We start from the raw sequence: 18,969 nt of genomic DNA, 5'->3' as shown, positions 1-18,969 counted from the left end.
ATATATATATATATAACCTACAACCCTAATTCCCAATACCCAAATCCCAAATACGACTTACTAATTAGTAAACAGTGTTAGATATTACTAGTTACTATTGCTATTATGCTAAATTGCTAATAATTAGTATTACTAATTACTAGCAATAATTTTGCTAGTCGTTTAGTGTTTACTGTTTACTAGCAATGAGTAAAGTAGTAATAATAATGTAATATAAGCCTACTAGTAATTGATTGCAGGATTTATAGATTTGTAGTAATACTAGTAATTAGTAAACAATGCATTGTTGAATTTTGCATTACAAACTTTTACTTATTAAACTTATGTTGGATATTGTATTATGAAATATGAATTTATGATTTTGTCATTCATTAAGAAATATGAACTTAGGTATTTTTTGTTAATTTTTTATAGGTCAACTTTAAAAGGCTTTAAAATGTAGGACTTAAATAGGTTCAAGGCCTATTTAAATAGGCCCAAAGCCTATTTAGGATCTATTTTGAAGCCTTTTTAAAGGCCTATATGTTAAATAGGCTTTTAAAAAGACTTCAGGCCAGGCCAAGCCAACCGTAGGCTCAGGCTTGAGCCTAAAAAAAAAGCCTACATACAGGCTAAGGCCCAGGCCCAGGCCCAGACTTTAGATTTCCATAGCAGGCCCAGGCCTAATTTTCTAAAGCCCGGCTCGGCCTAGCCTATTTCCACCCCTAGTTATATATATTCCACAAATTTGTATTTGTACATGCAATATGTACCATAGGATGTGAGATTAATAATAGCTCATCATCATCAACTACAAATTATCTATAATATTATATATAAACACTGTGATTTTTGTATCCATAAGAAGTTCTTTCTGTGAGTAATTAGTCGTCATTCATGACATTTTACTAAATGTTGAAAAAAAAAATCCACCTATATGCATCGATCCATATTGAAATTAATTAAAATGATTTGATTTGCAAGTTTTTCTTTTGTTAAAAAAGAATTTTATTGCCAAGGACCTTGTAGTCCAGTGGCATCAAACCATTTCCTTTATACAGGAGATGGTAGGTTCGAATCTTAGTGGAGACAATACTGACTCTTGTGCTTCAATGGTTTGAGAAAATAGTTATGAACACAATACTGCATTGTAATAGAGTTAGTAGTATTCAAAAAAAAAAAAAAGAATTTTATCATTCTTTTCTTTTTCCCCCTTAGTTGTTAACTATATTAAATGCAACAATTTGTACACCGATCATAATTAGCTTTTTTACACTTAATTATTTTTCTACATTTTTAAAATTATTCTCTTGTTTTGAAAAGTTTAACATTATTCTTCTCGCAAAATGTTGAATCCCCAACCCCAAGGGCTCCTCACGTCCGAGCCCGATAAAACATCTGGGAGGATATGTAGATCATGGTAACTTAACTGAACACAGCTATTTTTCTCCCTTAGTTGTTAACATTATTCTAAATATATTGATTGTTTCTATTATCCTTATTATCTACTTGTATGTTTACTATTTAATTTTCTCATTAAAAATTTAAATCATAGGGCAACCTAGCTAAGATATTTGACTAGTAATAATTATTATATATAACTTGTTGATCCCAGTTAGGCTAGAAAAAGTCTAGAGCGAGGTTGAATTGATTTTTTTTTTTTAACTTTTTGCAAAGTAGATATATTGAGATAAGTATTTATATTTGGTTGTATATAATATTGATAACCGCAAATTCTTAGTACTGATATCAAATTTATATGATTTTGTGTTAATTGGAAGTTAAGTATGTGCTTATTTGATTTCTTTGTTTTATTTAGGTGATTTGGAGGCATTATATTGATTGTTACATCAAGAAAGTTGGAGTTCAATTGGATGTGTTTTGAAGTCATTTTGGCACAAAGGCGTGTTCCATGTGTTATGAGAGGTCAAGACAGTGAAAAAGAGCAAGTTGGAAGTATCATGACATGACCCGGGAATCCAAAAGAATAAAGAAGATGAAGAAATATGCATTTTGTAGTGAATATCATGGCTCACACTGGCATTCACACTGTGAGTGCCGGAAGAAATATGCATTTTGTAGATTCTGCTATTTCATTGCTATTTGTTTCTATGTGATATTGGATAGTAGCTTGGTTTGAGTCGAGTAGGATCATTTTTTAGTGTACGTTTTGATTTACAGGGAAACCCGCAACCACTCCTATAAGTGTACTTTTGCACCTCATGTGAAACTTGCTTTGTCACCAAAGTTAATCAGCTCAAGTCAAGAAGGTCAATAGATAATTGAACTTGGAACATTGTAGTTACCAATATATCGTCCAGGAAGTTGAAATTTAAATCTTATGTCAACGATCCTTTATTGGTTTATTATGTAGGATGATCTACATTGAGTTCCAAAACCACAGAGAGAATATTGAATTATTTTGACTGTTTTTCTATTTAAGGTGGAATGAAGGGATATGACAAGCTAAGGTTGTTTGGGAGGTTTCTGAATGTTAAGGAGGGTGAAAATCCATCAATTGCTTTGAAATATCATAGTCACGATGGGGAGGGAAGCACTTTGTAATGCAATCTTTATTTTTATTTTTATCTTTTTTTTCATACTGCACTTTGTATCCCATCTAAACTCATGAGCATTTTTGTCATATTAACATTATTGGACAAAATTATCATTATATANATAGGGCAACCTAGCTAAGATATTTGACTAGTAATAATTATTATATATAACTTGTTGATCCCAGTTAGGCTAGAAAAAGTCTAGAGCGAGGTTGAATTGATTTTTTTTTTTTAACTTTTTGCAAAGTAGATATATTGAGATAAGTATTTATATTTGGTTGTATATAATATTGATAACCGCAAATTCTTAGTACTGATATCAAATTTATATGATTTTGTGTTAATTGGAAGTTAAGTATGTGCTTATTTGATTTCTTTGTTTTATTTAGGTGATTTGGAGGCATTATATTGATTGTTACATCAAGAAAGTTGGAGTTCAATTGGATGTGTTTTGAAGTCATTTTGGCACAAAGGCGTGTTCCATGTGTTATGAGAGGTCAAGACAGTGAAAAAGAGCAAGTTGGAAGTATCATGACATGACCCGGGAATCCAAAAGAATAAAGAAGATGAAGAAATATGCATTTTGTAGTGAATATCATGGCTCACACTGGCATTCACACTGTGAGTGCCGGAAGAAATATGCATTTTGTAGATTCTGCTATTTCATTGCTATTTGTTTCTATGTGATATTGGATAGTAGCTTGGTTTGAGTCGAGTAGGATCATTTTTTAGTGTACGTTTTGATTTACAGGGAAACCCGCAACCACTCCTATAAGTGTACTTTTGCACCTCATGTGAAACTTGCTTTGTCACCAAAGTTAATCAGCTCAAGTCAAGAAGGTCAATAGATAATTGAACTTGGAACATTGTAGTTACCAATATATCGTCCAGGAAGTTGAAATTTAAATCTTATGTCAACGATCCTTTATTGGTTTATTATGTAGGATGATCTACATTGAGTTCCAAAACCACAGAGAGAATATTGAATTATTTTGACTGTTTTTCTATTTAAGGTGGAATGAAGGGATATGACAAGCTAAGGTTGTTTGGGAGGTTTCTGAATGTTAAGGAGGGTGAAAATCCATCAATTGCTTTGAAATATCATAGTCACGATGGGGAGGGAAGCACTTTGTAATGCAATCTTTATTTTTATTTTTATCTTTTTTTTCATACTGCACTTTGTATCCCATCTAAACTCATGAGCATTTTTGTCATATTAACATTATTGGACAAAATTATCATTATATATATATATATATATATATATATATATATATATATATATATATATATATATATATATATATATTTAAACACATTAAATTAATAATTACACTTTCTTAGTTAACGACAATTACTAATAATTAACTCTAATATCAAAGGAAATGTTAATCTCAATTATCATTATATAATAATGAAACACATGCATAATTTTATACCAATATAATAAGAACAATAATGAATTATTGATAATAAAGGCATAAGAGTCAATTACGCATGAAATATATGCATATGGTCTTGAAAACTAAAACATTTACCAAAAAATGGTAACAAGTAATAATTACATATTCAATGAAATACAATCCAGCTTGCTTCTCTTTTGTGGTGACTTTTGATATTGATTTATACAACACTAACCGGTTTGAAAGTTATGAAAAGTCTATACTCGTGAATATAATGATGAGGAAGTTACATTTAAAAATGCTGAGAATGAGATTTTTATAATAGTTTAATTACAATTAAATATATGTCGTTGAATTTTTTTTTATAATTATAATTAATTCTTATATATATATATATATATATATATATAAAATATAATTGCACAATATTAGTATAATTACCTAATAATTATTACATCAATGAAGCTAATAATTACACAAATATTAGTATAATTGCAATTAAACATGGGTCATTATATTTATTTTAATAATAATTATTACAATTAATTTATTCAGATATAGAGGGGTAAAAAGGTAAATGTGATATGGTGAAAAGAAATAATATACTTAAGGTTTAAAAGTATAATTACACATATATTAGTATAATTGCCTTTGTGGTAATTAAGCTAAACATGGGTCGTTGGATTTATTTTTATAATAATTACAATTAAATTTTTTTCTCTTTTTTATCCCATATTTATTTTAGTAATAATATAATTACATAAATCATAAAAGATATTTATTTTGTTTCAAGATAATTGCAAAGAAAAAAGTCATTTATTATTCAGTTAACTGAGTGATACTTTTACACTAATCTTATAATTAAATAAATGTACACTTTTAAATATTAGGATTGTTTATAATTTCATCTTTAATTTTTATATAAATATATATTAAAAAAATTTATCCGTGCATGACACGGATAACTTCCTAATACTTATTAAAACAACAAAAACACGAAATCAAATTCAATGCAATTAAATATTTTGACCCTTAAATCTGTTTTATTATGCTATAAACACAATAATACTGTGTTTAATATCCTATAAAATTACAAATATTTTCTTTAATCTAGTAATAAATACATTAATTCTCTTTAATATAACTACCTTAACAAACTCTAATCATTTTAATATTACAACTATTACAAATTAAAGTGTGTGTAAGCTGGGAATGACACATGTTAGTTCTACATAATATGAACATTTCCTATGAGATCAACCTCAAGATTCTATGTAGTATGAACAGAATTAGTCTCGGAGTATAGAGTCTTATCTACTATATGCTAATAACTGTGGGTTTTGTACGTTTTATGAGAAGTTTTGGCCTTCAAACGTCTGGCCGAACTTCCACGATTTGGGGGCGACATTGCGAGAAACTGACTCTTTCCCGTCCACGGTGGTGACCTTGAATGTGAGGGCTTTTCCGGTCAGCTTTTCATCACACTCCCAATTCTCACCCCAATTGCGTTTTAGCGGCTTCCATTTCTTCGAGCCCTCAGGTTTTACCTCCAACTTTTTAACATCCCCTTCTCCTCCAACATTTGTCACCGTTACTAGGTTGAAGAAGGGATTTCCAGATATCTTAAACTTTTCTCCTCCCTTTCTCTTGCATGGAACGCTGCATATATATATATGCCATCAAATGCATTCACTCATAATATGGTATACAATAGACCAGAATCCACTTTACATTGTGGACCTGATCCAAAAATTATATGTCTATTTTAATGAGCAAATACCAATTTTGGTTCCACGACTATTAACAAAATGACAATTTTGATCCACATATTTAATTTTTACAAATTTTGGCCTCACGACTATTATTTTAGTACCAATTTTGGTCCCATGACTATTGTTTTAGTGCCAAAATTCATCGCGCCGGTCACCCATTCGTTTAAAACGTGCCGAAATCTAAAATTTTTAAATATATTTTCGTTCTTTTCAGCTGAATATCCCAATTTGAGCATGAATAAAAAGATTTAAGCCCAAAGATCAATCACAATTTACAGTTCTTCTCCTCAAATTAATGTAAAATGAGGAGGAAAACTACGAATTTTGATCAATCTTAAGACTTAAATACATTTATTCATGCTCAAATTGTGATATTAAGTTGAAAATGACAAAAATACCCTTAACAGTTTTAGATTTTTGCACGTCTTAAACGGATGGGTGACCTGCGCGATGAATTTTGACACTAAAACAATAGTCGTAGACAAAAATTGGTACTAAAACAATAATCGTGTGACCAAAATTGTCATTTTGCTAATAGTCATGGGACTAAAATTAATATTATTTGCTCTTACTTTAATATATTATGTATCTTCTTAAGTAAATAAATTGTGATTTTAGAGCAGGATGGTATAGGTACCTGCGGTACATGACGGGAACATGGCCAGCTACTTGGTCTGCAATTTTGAGAAACGCAGGCTGAGATAAGTCGAAATGTGTGTGACTGCACCAGCCACCCGGAGGGCACAAATCGGTGACGGTAACCACCACGGACTTGTGGCCTTTCTTGCAATACATTTTGCTCTTTACGCATCTTACTTCATAGCAGGCTCCGCACCCTGCTGCTTTATCGAACAATGCTGTGCTCACAGCTGCAGTATATGAGCCGTAGGTTTTCTTGTATTCCTCGAACCCACAAGCTCCGCCTGCATATATTAATTAATATATATACCACACCTAGCTTGTCTTATTCAATTTTTTTGTCAGGCCACGAGATTTTCCGAGCAGAAGACACTTTTAAACTTGTAGACTAATCCCGTTCGCACTACGCTGGCCCAATTAAAGGGTAAAGTGCTGGCCAGATTATGTCTAATTCAATTTTTATTTTTCTAAACTCTGATTGGGTTAGAAGGTATGATTAGTTGATAACATTAGTTGATTATAGAAAGGTGTTTGGTAAATTAGTCGTTAGCTAATAGTTGTTTGGTATAATTTCTTTTCTCAAAAAGCTAATTGAAAAAGTTGGTTTGAGTAGCTTTTTAAATTTTAGTATTTTGGAATTACAAAAAGCTTATTAACTAAACACTTATATTAATTTTTTAACAAGTCATCAAACAACTAGTAGTGGCCAAATAAGCCAAAATTGGCGGATAGGCTAATTATTTACCAAGCAGGGCCTATATTAATTTTTTTTTTTTGAGTACTACTAGCTCGAACCCACTTCCATCATGAGAGTGTAAACCGGGACACCGGGTGCCACTAGACCACAAGGTCTTTGGACATGGCCTATATTAATTAAACAATGCAAAATGCATATATACATACCAATGGTTCCATCCGGGCTACCATAATATGTGGCATGAGCCTCCTTCCATTTACTCGTGTGGGCAAATGCACAGGGCAACACAACCAACACAATCAACAATGATGACCATAACGGGGCTCGCAATTCCATTGTTATGATGGCGGTTTAAGCTAAATAATTTTTTAGATCATAAACAAATTAAGAATTTAAAGGAATTGAATTTGTTCATGAGATCAAAAAAGTAACTTTATGTTTTCATTTATTATTGTTTATATACTTTCAATGTTGCTTAGTAGCAGATTATGATCATTTTTGTTGGGTTGGGTAAAGAAATGGATGGATGAAATCTTCAAGTTGTTCAAATACATTACTCTTCCCTATTTAATTGGGGTTTGGAATATAATGATCCGATAATGATTATAAACCACAAATATATGTACGTGCAATATATACCATACTAACCTTGGGTATGGAAATTGATAGTAATCCTATTAGTTAGGGCTGTCAAGTAGGGCTGAAGCCCGCGGGCCGGCCCGCACCCGCCCCGCAGTGGGGCGGGCTAGGGCCTCCAAAAAGAAGGCCCACCAATTAGCGGGCCTAATGGGCTTTGCCCGCGGAAGCCCGCGGGCCATGCTATTAAAAAAAATTAATATATATAATTAATTATTAATTATAGATGATATATATTACTTTGAACTTTGAAGACTGAAGAGTGCATTGATTTGAATGTTATGTTTGAATTTTAAGATACTAAGTATTAATGTGTAATAAAATGTAGGAATGTTTTTACTTTGTTTATGTTGTTTCCCTTGTTTGATGCGTTATTGTGTTTTATGTTTTTATAATTTAATGATTTTGGTGGTTTTTTAATTAGTGGGCTGTGAACAGTGTGAAGTTTGTTATATTATATTAATCTAATATCATATATTTTATTTTAAATATTATTTAATATTTAATTTTAGATTTTTTTAATATTAATTAGTAGGCCCGCTGGCCAGCCCGCGCGGGGCGGGCTTGGGCTGTATACTTCCAAGCCCGCGGGCTTCGCGGGCCGGCCCGCATAAGCCCGCAGCGGGGCGGGCCTAATGGGGCGGGCCGGCCCGCTTTGACACCCCTACTATTAGTTGAAGTTATGGTAGGTCTATAAGAATATAATGTAATTTAAGACACACTATGAACACCGTAATTTGTTGGATATTTATATAGTAATGGAGATTAATATTTCAGATGGACTACCATGAAAGCTTAAATAATATTTGGAGTTGTGGAGTTATAAATATTATTTTAGTTTGGTAGAAAATAAATTGGGAAATATGAATTTGTGAAAGGTTGGAACCGAAAGATACTCATTTCAGAGATCAAGAAAATGACTTGTGAGAGATTAATTTCTGAACGGTTAATTCTGATCAGTTGACTCAAAAAAGTCAAATTAACCTTCTGAAGGTTCATAGCCGAATACATGAAATGATAGTTTGGAGTCATTTTGGCCGAAGTGTTAAAGCTTCATAATTCAGCTTCATGCTTCGTTGTTCATTATTCATGATTCGAGTTTTACCATTCGGTGGTGGCAACTTCAATTTGATGAATTTGCCAAATTCATGAATTCACAAATTTGGCTACAGTGTTGCATGCGTGTCACTATAAATATATTATAATATATTATTTTATAATATATTCGCATGCAGTGTATGAACCTACGAAGGTACATGTCTTATGAAAAATGTACATGTTATACTTGGTTCATGTAATTATATTTTCCAGGATTAATATATCTTAAAAGATATATCTTATGGAAGTTGAAGTTTTGAACTGACGGTAATTTCCATGTAACTTCTCCAACAACTATATTTGCTTCTATAAATATTTTGGAGACATATGAGAGATACAAAAAAATGGATATGCAAGACATGCAATCAACTTGCAAGACACCAAGATATTTCACAGTCTTACAGTTCTACAGGAAATTCTTAATCAAAGCAACTTAAGAATTTCAGTCATCTTCTTGTATCCCATAAGATTAAATCTGGAACCTTGTTGCTTTTTCTGAGGGAGATTTAAAGCTTATAGGAAAGTGATTACACACCTGAAGATACAAGATGATTCGGTTTTGTTCCCTTGTTTTTTGTATTTTTTGTTGTATCTCAAATGTATTACAGATTACCAGCATTTTTTCTAACATAATTGAATTATCAGTCCTTTATGACATTGTGAGATTTGGATCCTGTGTCTAAAGGAAAAGCGTTTCAAATAATATTTTTAACCCTTCTTTGTTTGTTTTAAGAACGTCAGATCAAATTTATATGTTATATATACACAGCAGTAGTGTACATCGTTACATTCCAAGACAAACAAATACCCAAAAATCATAACTAATTACTGCAATTTTCATTTGGATTGACAAATTAAACATGCATGATCAAGAATTGTAACTAATTTCTTTCATTTCTTTCCAACCCCTTGCCCATCTCGTAGAGAACCATACCGATATGCATAAAAAGAAAGAAATAATCGGGACTTAATTAAGGGAAAGAATCAATTATGATACTGTTGTTATCATCGACTATGATTATCTAACGATTCAAGTACAGTTGATATAGTTGAAGCCCAAAAGCGAATTAGTAGCGGGGTATATATCAAACCGAATATTCAAGCATCAAATTTGGTTTATTTTAGGTTTGCTTGAATCTACTTTTAGGTTTGCTTGAATCTACTAATTTAATTTCTTCATTATTTGTAACAGTTCTTTACTTAGGGGGTTGGAATCTTTCTATTGTACTATAATAAAGAGAATGAAATGAATTGGATAAATACCCTTATATTATATATTTTCTATTATGGAGAACAGACCCGACTTCGAGTCTATAATTTGCGAGTTAGATAAGTCCCCGCTTTAAAGGTTTCCTATCCATTAGGGTCCTATCTAGGATCTTTTAACACATACTCTTATGGCACGTTTGGTTCGCGGAATAGGCCTGGAATGGAATAGCATTCTTAGTAATAGGTCTATTCCGCTGTTTGGTCAAACTTTCTATTCCCAGGAACATTGTTCCTGGGAATGACCTATTCCCCTTGCAAGGGGAATAGAGATTCCTAGGCCCCCCTAGGCATTATTAGGCTATTCCTGAGTCCTCAAGAATAGCCTAATGTTGTTATTTCCAATTTTACCCCTTGGCGCGTTTTGGAGAAAGATCCTCTTTTTCCCAAAACGCTCATATAATCCTCATCATGTTGTTAATTTCAAAAGAGAAGCAATGCTTCTCTTATATAGAGGAGCTCAAATGAGCTTCTATTCATAAGTTACCAATGTGGGGTCAAAAATTCCAATTTGTATTTAAAAAAATTATTATATATGTACTTTTGTTTTAATTTGTATTATTATTATTATTCCTTTTTTCTTATTATTGTTATAAATATTATTATAATTTTTACTTTATTATTACATAATAATAATAATAATATTATTATTATTATTATTATTATTATTATTATTAATAACATGAATGTCCTTATTATTGTTATTGTTATTATTGTTATTTTTTGAAAGAAATTATTATTATTATTATTATTATTATTATATTATTATTATTATTATTATTACATATTTTATAAGGATATTTATGTATAATAATAATAATAATAATAAATTTTGTACAAGGGCATTTATGTCTTTTAAATATATATTCCATTTCTATTCCTTTAACCAACTGGAATTGTTCCAAGTCTAACCAAACGCTAGAATACAATTCATATTCTATTCCTTACCTATTCCATTCCTTATGGAATAGTATTCCTATTCCCTTCAAATTCATTCCGTGAACCAAACGTGCTGTTAAAGATACATATTAAATAGAAAAACATGATTGTTTGCCTATAAAATTTTGAACACTAATAGTTTTTCCCATTACGAGCAGGTACCCACACCATTGAGATGTGTCTCATAAAGAAAGATTATATATATATATAATGCTAACCAACAAATTTCTTGAACTGAACATTTTATTTTTGTTTACTCAAATTCATTGGAACACAATAGTGTACGTATTACGAGACATCATTACTTCAAAACTGCCCGGCGGCATCTAACAATTTACAACAGAAGAAAAGGTAGCGCAAAAAAGGATTGTGACATCTTAGTGTTAAGTTGAATCAAACGTTTTTGCCTTCGAATGTCTGTCCGAACTGCCACGACTCGGGGGCAACATGCTTGGAAGTCACCACTTCCCCTTCGGTGGTGGTGACCCTAAAATTCAGAGATTTCCCAGACAACACTTCACTGGTCTCCCATTTCTCACCCCAATTACGTTTCATATTTTTCCATTCTTTATCCCCTTCAGCTTTCACCTCCACCGTCTCAACATCCCCGCCCCCCGCAACATTCGTAACCGTCACCAAGTTAAAATTAGGGTTCCCCGTAATCGTAAACTTCGCGCCCCCCTTTCTCTTGCACGAAACCTTGCGGTACTTCACCGGAACATCCCCACCCAAGTGCTCCGCGATTAGGTGAAACGCGGGCTGAGAGAGATCGAAATGAACGTGCGGTGGGCTGCACCGCGCGTCACTCGCGGGGCACAAATCCGTGGCGGTAACCACCACGGATTTCTCGCCGTCTTTCTTGCAAAACCCGGTGGTGTTTACGCATACTATTTCGAAGCAGGCGCCGCAGCTTTCGGCCTCGTTGTACAGTGTTGGGCTCAGAGCTGCGGTGTATGGGGAATAGATTTGTTTGTATTCTTCGAACCCACACGCGCCGCCTATGGTGCCCTCAGGGGCACCGTAATAGGTGGCGTGGGCCTCATTCCACGAATGGGCGAATACTACGCAGGGAAACACAACCAACACAATCAACAACGACAATCGCATTTCTGCTGCCATGGCGACAATGTTTTTGAGATCCTAAAACTGTTTTTGAGATCATAAACAAAGAATCCAAAGGGGAATCTGGGTTATGAGCTCAAAGAAAACGTTGTTTATTATTTTTCTTTATTATTATTCTGGATAGGGTATACTTTCCATTTTGGTTTCGGGTATATATATAGTAGCAGATTGTGGTCGTTTTTGTGTGGGTTTGAATGGGTAAAAACTAATTGATCTAATTGTACGGTTCAGGTTGTTTAAAGATATACTAATTTCCGAAAATTATTATAACCACATATTTCTACAATTTGTTTAATAATATACCAAGTACGGAGGATGTAATTAAGGTCTAGTGGCATCAAATTACTCCTACATATGGTATGGAAGGTTGCGGACCTTAGTGGAGTCAATATTGACTATTTGTGCTTCATATGGGAGGTTGTAGGTTCGATAGGTTGAGAAAGTAGTTATGAACAGATACACGGTATTGTCATAGAGTCAATAATATTCAAAAACAATATACAGAGTATTAATTTTCAAAAAAAAAAAAAAATGATTCCGTAAACAATATATTTGTACATGCAATATTTACGGAGTAATAGTTATTAAAGATAATCTTGATTTTCAATTCTAATTCATTGAAATATTGTTGTTTGTTGACTCACCTTGGACTAATAATTAAAATAAGATGCTAAAGACCTTGTGGTCAAATGACATAACAGTGGCTCTTCCAAGTGAGAGGTCACATGTTCAATCTCCAATGGGAATGTTGGCTAACAGAGTCAATAATATTTATTGTCATAATTGACATTAAATATATATGATTTTAAGTTAATTGGAAGCTAACTATATGCTTATTTGATCCCTTTGTGTGATGATTTGAAGGCATTGATCGTAATATCATGCAAATTGGAGTGCAATTGGATGTGTTTTGATGGAGTCATATATATTGCCACAAAAGTGTGTTCCGAGAGTCATGAGCGGTTAAGAAAGTGAAAAAAAAATGTGTTGAAAGTATTATGGCATGACCCGGGGACCCAAAGAAGCAAGAAAATGAAGAAATATGCACTTTGGAGTAAAATTCTGCTCTGTTTTCTCTGTTAGGCAATGTTTTAGTATTTTAGTCATCTTAACATAGGACGGAATATCCAAATCAAGTGATTCAATCGACATTGGAAAGATAATTGAAGGAGCTACAACTTCTATCTATGAAGGCCACAAAAGTCTAATTCGAATATAATGTCTCTAAGGTGGAAAATAGCTTAAAAGTTAGAACTACTGCACAGACTAAACCTAGGGCTCACGGTCTACCTCACATATGAGTCCAGAAAGTTAAGATTTGGTTATTTTGGACCCATTTTGGGGTATAAATATGCCTAAGTTGTTATTTTCAGATCACTTTTTATTTTTCCTTCTCTTGCTAGGTTTTTCTTAATATTTCTCATTGTAATTGTCTCACATTTGATGAAGATTTAAGGCAATTTTCAGCTTTTAATTCAACTTTCAAGATTGATTCTTAAATTTTTAAATTCTTGATCCAAGCTAAGTCATTCTTTCTTTACAGTTTCTTTAATTCAATTATATTGTTCTTGCAATGGCTTCAATTTCATTTCATGATTTTGTTTCAATTCCAAATATTAGTAACTAGATTCATCTAGGGATTTGTATTAAGATCTTTTGTTATGGATGTTATGTGAATTGAATTGCAATAATGTTAGACAGTGTAATGACTCAATGATGATTCTAGTTGTGTGATTTATATGAACTCTTGCTTAAGTTGTGCCCAATTATGCAAGAGGTACATAGATGAAGTGTTGCCATTATTAAAATAGAGCAACACCATAGTCACACCTCTCACTAGTCTAACTTTATTCTGAGAAAAAGAAGTTGAAAGAAAGCATGAACGTCTTTCTCAACCTACTAAGTACAAAGAGTCAAGCTTCCGCACCTGTGACCTCTTACTTGGGAGGATCACAACCATGCTGCTTGACCACAAGGTCTTTGGCACTGCGGTGTCTCTCTGATTCCCAATAATGAGTAAAGAAATGTAAGCAAAGGTCGGAGTTAAAAGATCAGAAGCTTTAAAATAGCTAGAGGAACTAATTAAAAATCGACGAAGTTGAAGTTGAAATGGACACGCTACAGGTATACAAGAAATCTAAGACTATTCCATGGTCTCTTCTTTTGAGCTAATTATTAACGATATCAAGGAATTAGCAAGAAGTTTTTTTTTTAATATTTACTTTTTGCAAAAACTTGTGTAACACCGTCTCACATATCCTTGTTCGAGAGACGGGTCGAATCAATATAAAATGTAATACTTATACTAACAAATGTAATATTAAATTAGAAAATAAAATTTTTATTAATTGTTTATATAGAAAAATGTAATACTTTTGAAAGAAAATGTAATACTTTTACATTGATGTAAAAATATTACATTTTTCATCAAAAGTATTACATTTTTCTTTAGTAACAAACACTTCCCAACATTACTTATAAGGAAAATATAATACTTTTGATTAAAAAAGTAATACTTTTACATAAAAATATAAAAGTATTACATTTGTTCTCGAATGTATTACATTTTAAATAACAAATGCTTTATTCGTAATTAGTATTACATTTTTCAGTATAAGTATTACATTTACATATTGACCCGACCAACCCGACATATCTTACGGATAAGGATCCATGAGAAGATCTCACACAAATGTGACACTTTACCTTTTGTTTACTAAACGATCTCTAAATAAGATTGCTCATTTGTTAGTTAGAGAAGTCATTTCTTTAATTCTTTTTTGCCATGTTAGTCCCCAACTTCTCATCTTTTGCATGTAAACTCTACGCCCAAGGAGTTTGCATCACCTTTGATCGGTCAAGGTCCTATAAGTTAAAATTTAATCCCCTCACTATTGTTGGACCAAAGCTTTAAGGTGATCGGTCAAATCAGTTGAATTAGTCTGAGTAAAAGTCATTTCTTTTTTTATACATTGCACTTTGATATGAATTAGTGAAGATTGTGCTTTTCTTTTCAAAAAATATGAATATATTGAAAAAAAACATGTATTTGGAAGAAGACGCCAACTAGAAACCGAGGACGCCACGGCAGGGTAGGAGGAATATACACATTACTTTTTTCCGAAAAACAGACTTCAATTGGAAATGATCTGCCAACGATGAATAGACTAATAACCCAGCTGTGTGCTGTGTATTTGTGGTTTATTAATTCTTTTCTTCTTTTGTTGTTTTTAAACCCCTACGGCCTACGTTGTAGTTGTGTTGCTAAAGTCAAGTTTACTTAAAGCCATGGCGCCAATTATGCCGATAATTTTATGTTTTTTCTTTTCTTTTGATAGTTTTTTTTTTTTTAATCTAAGTTTACCAATTTTGATGAATTATATCATGAACTCGTCTCAAACCAATGAGAGATAAATTAAATCAATTTAATTTTAAAATTCAACACCAAACTATATATGTTTACATCATTCTTTTCATAGTTATAAATGAACTTTCTAAAATAAAATTGAATAGTTAAATCTTGTTTAATTGTCAAAGACCTTGTGGTTTAATGACACTCGGTTTCTTGGTTTACACTCTCACATAGATGATGAGAGTGGGTTCGAGCCTCAGAGGAGAATACTGATAGTTGTTCTGAGTTTAGTACTTTGTCTACAATCATGTCTCGTTCCTATAAAATATTAGGATTAAAAATAAATTACTATCCCACGTTAAAATGTTCAATGAGGATTTGCTTATTGGACACCAAGATTACAAATTACAATTAACTATTTTTCTTTTGAGTACTATTTACTTCATTACAATGTAGTATCTATCCATGCATACTTTCTCAACCTATTGAGTCAATGCCCTCACTGAAATTCGAACATGTGACCACCCATTTGAAAGAGTCATAGTTATGCTGCTTGACCACAAGATCTTTGGCAATTACAATTCACTATTAGTCACTCTTAGATTTTTTTTAAAAAAAATATTATTTATTTTTATAAATTATTAGTGAACTGGCTTATCAACCCTGAATTAATATGAAATCTATATATGTAATAAAAAGATGACGCGTTAATAAATGACTAATAATGTATTGTAATTGTAGGTCTCTAAGCAAGATCCTTTACCTTTTAAATATCAAATTTCATAAAAATGAGGCCAGATTGGTAAATGAAAAATGAGACCAGACTAGTAAATGCCAACAAAATTAGGCATTACCACTAAAATTAAGGACATAAACATTAAATCAAGAAATGAGATTGACTAAATTAGAAATTAATTCAATCAAAAATTTTGATAATTGGATTAGACTAGCGTTTTGTCTCATTACCATAAACTAATTAACCACACATATTAAGCATAAACAAAGCAAAAACACAAGTAATGAATATAAACATTGCAAGAGATAAGGGAAAGAAAGCTTCTCTATTGAAATTGGATGATATAATCTTAAAATTCAAGCTTCAAATCCGAGATTATAAGCTTCCAAAATGTTATAGAACCTAAATTAATAAGCCTAATCTAACATAAAAATATGAAAGAAAATGTGAAAGAACAGTTAGGGTTCTAAAATGAGTCGAAACCGAAAAGAAATGACAAGAATCGTACTTAAATAGTGAACAGATCAAGAATGATAGACACAGTCATAGGCACGGCCATGCCACTGCCCGTGTCAAAAATCAGTCCAAAATGTTGTTTATTGAAACGATGTGGTGGCGCGGCCTTAATTAGGCACATCCATGCACTTAGCCTTGCCTTTTGACCTTCAAAACTTAGGATTTTGGATTTATGGTCTTCACAAAAGTTGTAGCCCTTCATGTTTTCTTACCAATGGCGTAAGAATCACTCCATTTGGACATTCTTAGACTGAAATATGATCAAAATATCGAACAATGATCGATATGAGCAAATATTGAAATGCCTTGATCTTTTGCTCCTATTTTGTTTTGGTTTAACCAAATGACCAAGATCATTAAAAACAACACTCTTAGGCTCTCTTAGAAGTATTGCATCCATCTCCATAGCTTCATATTTGACTGTTATTGGCTCTAAATGCATTAAAAATGCACCAAAAACACACAATTACCTTCAACTCAACAATTTATACACTTAAAGATATAAACAAAGAAACTATGACACCTTTTACATAAAACCAAAGTATTTATCACTCAAAATAGGTCTATATATTTTATATTTGATAAATGCCAACAAAATTGGGCATTACCACTAAAATTAAGGACATAAACATTAAATCAAGAAATGAGACATTGACTAAATTAGAAATTAATTCAATCAAAAATTTTGATAATTGGATTAGACTAGCGTTTTGTCACATGATGTGCGAATATGATGGGTGCCTAATATTAATGTTTAATGTACTCCGTAAAAATTATCATCAAATTCAAATCATGCACCAGAATTTTAGTATAACATAATATAATATTCTGTTACTAAATTAATAACAATTAACGTATCTGTCTTTCCTAATGTTTCAAATATTTTGTAAAATTAGATTATAGAATTATTCTAATGTATATATAAGAGCGTGAGGTAAATTTTTTAATTACTCATGTTGTTTGACAAAATGGCACTATCAATAATATACTATAATCCCAAATTGGATTTATGTTTTTAATTATGTCATCTTTGTTATCTAAAAATAGTACAGAGTACTAAATTATAAGCACAATTTATTTTTCAATTCAATAATCATAATAAAAAGTAAAATAGCAAATAAACTTTGTTCATTATTTCTATTTTACTTATTAATCTACAAAATTTTAAAATATTTGATAAATAAATTAATGTTTACTGTTAACATAAATATGAAAATAGAAAAATAATTTTTATAAAATTAATCAGTTCCTATTTTAGTATCATATTTATTACTTTATACATACATAATTAATTATTCTTAATTTCCTTTATAATGAGTTAATTTCATTTTTAGACTTAAATTTATATGTGACAGTCACTTTTAGTTCTTTTACTTTATATACATAAAATCCTTTTTTAGTCCTAGTATCGTTTTTTTGAGTACTACTGACTCTGTTACAATGTAGGCCTACTGAAGCACAAAGAGTCAACAGTTGCCTCTACTGAGGCTCGAACCCACTCCCACTCCCACTCCACTAAAGCACAAAGGTTTTCGTAAGCCCCAATCTACCCCTATTTCCATAGAAGGAAAATTGGGATTGAGATTGGGAAGGCTCAAGTCTTCCATCTAATTTCCATTGTGATGAAAGATTTTCCAAAGACAAACAACAATCACTGTGCAATAATTATTGAAAGATAGAATTCAAACCCAAGAACCACAAATGGGTGTTCATCCCCTATATGCATTAATTACATAGCTAGCATCAATAAAAGCAATAAACACCTAATCTAACCCAAATAATGTATTATTCACTCATTTGCAAGGTAAATATAGCAATTTCAAGTAAAGAAATCATCAATAAGCAATAAATGTAAAGAAGAGAGGAGATGAAGAAATAAACCACTTTGTATTAAATGAAAGGGAAGAGTTGTTGAGATCCACTCCAAATCTTCAATACAATGCTTCAAAATGAGTAACTAGTGTAGATCTAAGCTAGACTAGGCTATTTTGCTCTAAGGAAATGAAAGAGAACTAGTCTAAGCTATCTAAGCTATCTAGGGTTCTAACTTCAGCACAAAATGCAGAAAATCAGCTTTTATACTATGCAGAAATCGCGACATCCGGCCACACAAACGACTGTTTATGTGGCCGTTTGGCAGGGCAGAACCTGCGTCGGGGCAAACGGCTGCTTGCTAGGCCGTATGAGATCATTTTTCCAACTTTTCTCCCGCTTCGCGTTCCGCTGCTCCGATCAGCCTTGAGTGAAATCTAGGCT

At 32.0% G+C, this 18,969-nt stretch overlaps 2 protein-coding genes across 2 annotated transcripts; both read right to left on the bottom strand.

Annotated features, from left to right (window-relative positions):
* Window positions 1–5,152: 5,152 nt before the first annotated feature.
* On the bottom strand, window positions 5,153–7,434 carry LOC116030964 (expansin-A32-like). Its single transcript, XM_031273369.1, has 3 exons — window positions 7,255–7,434; window positions 6,350–6,635; window positions 5,153–5,599 (listed from the first exon to the last, which is right to left on the bottom strand). Exons 1-3 carry the CDS (start codon window positions 7,382–7,384, stop codon window positions 5,290–5,292), a joined length of 726 nt encoding a protein of 241 aa, XP_031129229.1. The 5' UTR covers window positions 7,385–7,434; the 3' UTR covers window positions 5,153–5,289.
* A 3,778-nt stretch (window positions 7,435–11,212) lies between these two features.
* Window positions 11,213–12,218, bottom strand: LOC116028302 (expansin-A16-like). Its single transcript, XM_031269961.1, has one exon. It carries the CDS (start codon window positions 12,104–12,106, stop codon window positions 11,381–11,383), a length of 726 nt encoding a protein of 241 aa, XP_031125821.1. The 5' UTR covers window positions 12,107–12,218; the 3' UTR covers window positions 11,213–11,380.
* Between the last annotated feature and the right edge of the window lie 6,751 nt (window positions 12,219–18,969).

This window comes from Ipomoea triloba, chromosome 9, assembly GCF_003576645.1.
Source record: "Ipomoea triloba cultivar NCNSP0323 chromosome 9, ASM357664v1".
NCBI lineage: Eukaryota > Viridiplantae > Streptophyta > Magnoliopsida > Solanales > Convolvulaceae > Ipomoea > Ipomoea triloba.
The sequence above is the reverse complement of the archived record's forward strand: the minus strand, read 5'-3'. Positions and strand labels throughout refer to the sequence as shown.

Excerpts from the sequence above, each read along its gene's own strand:
- LOC116030964 (XM_031273369.1), bottom strand. The coding sequence starts at position 7,384 with ATGGAATTGCGAGCCCCGTTATGGTCATCATTGTTGATTGTGTTGGTT. Across the intron at positions 6,636-7,254 it reads TAGCCCGGATGGAACCATTG|GCGGAGCTTGTGGGTTCGAG; the intron begins GTATGTATATAT and ends TAATATATGCAG. Across the intron at positions 5,600-6,349 it reads GTTCCCGTCATGTACCGCAG|CGTTCCATGCAAGAGAAAGG; the intron begins GTACCTATACCA and ends ATATATATGCAG.
- LOC116028302 (XM_031269961.1), bottom strand. The coding sequence starts at position 12,106 with ATGGCAGCAGAAATGCGATTGTCGTTGTTGATTGTGTTGGTTGTGTTT.